This window comes from Tarenaya hassleriana, unplaced genomic scaffold (genome assembly GCF_000463585.1).
Source record: "Tarenaya hassleriana unplaced genomic scaffold, ASM46358v1 Cleome57, whole genome shotgun sequence".
In the NCBI taxonomy this organism is placed as follows: Eukaryota; Viridiplantae; Streptophyta; class Magnoliopsida; order Brassicales; family Cleomaceae; genus Tarenaya; species Tarenaya hassleriana.
Window position 1 is genome coordinate 173,488 of NW_010968263.1, and position 2,937 is coordinate 176,424.

At 39.2% G+C, this 2,937-nt stretch overlaps 1 protein-coding gene across 1 annotated transcript; it reads right to left on the reverse strand.

The window, feature by feature from the left end:
• Positions 1–1,754, reverse strand: LOC104798723 (inorganic pyrophosphatase 2-like). Its single transcript, XM_010520911.2, has 4 exons — positions 1,486–1,754; positions 1,218–1,339; positions 911–1,112; positions 1–601 (listed from the first exon to the last, which is right to left on the reverse strand). Exons 1-4 carry the CDS (start codon positions 1,642–1,644, stop codon positions 221–223), a joined length of 864 nt encoding a protein of 287 aa, XP_010519213.1. The 5' UTR covers positions 1,645–1,754; the 3' UTR covers positions 1–220.
• Positions 1,755–2,937: the final 1,183 nt, after the last annotated feature.

A 2,937-nucleotide genomic window follows, 5' to 3' on the forward strand; every position in this document is an offset into this window, starting at 1 on the left:
ATTTTGCAATTATTATATTATATACTTCCGATTTTTGTAAATTACAATGCAGCAAATCACGAACAAAAATGAAATGAAATCTTACAAGCATAGTAAGAGCAGCAAATCACCAACAAAAATGGATGTTTTGTCTTTAACCATTTCTTCTTTTTTTTTTGGTACTAATTAACAACACATCGATCGGGTGAATTTGGTCTTACGACCACTCACTGGAAGTCACTTAACTATACTGAGGAACTTGCATTTGAAGAGCTGGAGACAACGACTCGTAAGCAATCCCGACCGAAAGTGTCTGCATCTTGCAGCTATCCGGTGCCAAGATCTTCTCTGTATCGCCTCCGTAGCCAATCTCCTCTATGATCTCCGACAACGTCCTCTCCAATGCTTCACCGTCGGTCCATTCTCGGATGTTGGCTCTTATTAGCATCGGATTCTGACAGATTAGGTCCCAGACTGGATAACTCTTCCTCGGCATCACGTAATCTTCGTCGCCGAGCTTTAGGCTCGGGCAGTAATCGCCTGCCCCGTCTCCGAGGTAGATGATCTTCTTCTTCTTCCCTTCCTTGGTTAGAGAAGCTTGGATCCTCTCAATGATCAAAGCCTGTTTTATTTTTTTAATAATTAAAACATCATGTTAGGAACCAAGGAACATGCAAGAACACGCAAATACCATATACTACAAATTATACCATATACTATATGGTTTACAATACAAACAAAGGAGGTGGGTCCACTAGGAATCAACATAAGACAAGTGTTGACTGATTTGATCGCCGTCTCACCATAGAACAATATATATATAAAATATTCCCAAAACACTTGGAACAAATTGAATTTTAAACCCTATCTTTTAATATATTTTTCTAAATCCATTGAGAGAGGAAGATCTCTTGAGAAAAACAAATTGTACCTTGCACATGTTGGGAGGACAACGAGAGCAGCCATGTGAGGATTCGGTGAAATCGTGGTAAGGTGAGATTCTCAATCTGCCATGTTGGTCGACGAATCCAGGATTCGTGTTGATCTCAGAGAAAAGGTCTTTAATCTCGAGGTGTTCGAGAATCGTCTCAATGAAAAACGTGTTCGCGTCGCTCACTATCCTCAACTCGCATCTGGAACCAGACCCAAAAATCTCGGATCAGTAATCAGCGGTCGGCGTTGTCTAAGGAACAGGAGACCAGAATCCGACGATTAATAATAGTAACGACGAGAGTTACCCAAGTGCATGCGCTGATCTGAGGGCAGGGACGACTCGGGGATGAATCGGAATCGTTTCGAGGACTCGTTTAATGTCATGGATTGTTATGCCTTGTTCATGGAGCTCCTTCATCATCCGGTCCTGTTCATGTCAATAAACCAAAAGGGTCATCCACAATTTGTTCGTGGGTTTGGTCAAATTCACGACAATCTTTTCAGATTCATAAGCTTAAAGAAACCCGGAAACCGAATCAGAAAAAAGAGTATGAAGAAGAAGAAGGGACGAACCATGAGAGAGTTCCAAGGCATGGTTGGGAGAAGCTGATTGAACAAATCAGTGAAACCCAATTCATCGACGACCCAGTTGTCGCTGTCGACGTCGATGATTGTCTTGTCGAAGTCGAAGATCGCCACAATGTTGTTCTTCCTATTGTTGATTCCAGCCATTTTTTCCCGAGAAAGAACAGGAAAAACCTGGGATTTCTTCTTTCTGGAGGGTTGGATTGCTTGTGGGTTGGATTTAATTACAGTGCAGAGGAACCGGGTATTTATACAAACGGAGGATTATGGGATTTTGATATTGATGCCAATGGAATTAAAACCAATACATTCATCCTTGTCTATACTTGACTATACCTCATAAGAGTGGGGGAGAGTAAGTAGGTACTACTTCTGCAAAAGGATATTGTTTGCAGAATCCCTCGTGTCCTATAGTGTAGGAGCATACTTCGAATCGTCTGATCCACTCGGGTACCAAGAGTTGTGTTGTACGTAGTCGAACCGTTCGCAAAAATACGATTGTTCCTCTTCTTCCAAAGTTCGTAGATCGCTTGCTGGAGTATGACGATTTTTTAGTGTTTGTGATGTTCTTAGCAAAAAGAAAATTCTGATTCATACAAAATAAAATCAGAATTTTCTTCTTACTACGAAATATCACGAAACTAGAAAATCGACATGGTATCAGAGTCTGATTCGACATCGCAATAGTACAAACTCTTTCGTTCACCGATACTATTACGTGACACAATTCATGAAATAGTATTGAATTCGTGTTTGTAGGGAATATTTTTGTATAGTTTTAATTAATGAAATATACCCTTTACCAACAAAAAAGAAAAAAAATGTAGGACGCTTGTTCTCCGTTCAAACATATCCTTAACCCTTCTGGATGTGGGTTCCAGTATTACAAAAAGTTTGATTTGTTGCTCTTGTATTCACTTCGATCTAGAGCGTCCGATAAACACCAATTTTCTACCGAAGTGGCTTCAATAACTCGTGTGTTTAGCGGAATTTCTGAGAATCTTCGTATCCCTCAGTCCTATATATTCAATCAACGGTCCAAATTCTGTACAACTGTCGTAATAGAAAAATGTTCTTTTCCTATTCTCGATTGTGCAGTGAATGAATCCCCTTACCCTTTTATGCATCTTTATTAATTTCCTCACGTTCAAAGAGAGTCGAGGGGTCGGGTTAAAGCTCCAGTATGGAAGACGTGATAGTGTTCAACATCCAACTTGAACTCGTGTATTTAAGGATTACTTTTGTATAGTTTTAGTTAATGAAATACACCTTTAAAAGTTAATTGTAGGAAGCTTGTTATTTAAAAAAAAAGAAACGAAAAAGAATTTTTTGATGAAATGACGCAATTGTTGGAAAGAATAATTATAGTGGCAAGACGGTTAAGTACATGCATTAGTAATATTAATAATAAATTTGAATTGTTTCAACTAACACGTTCAC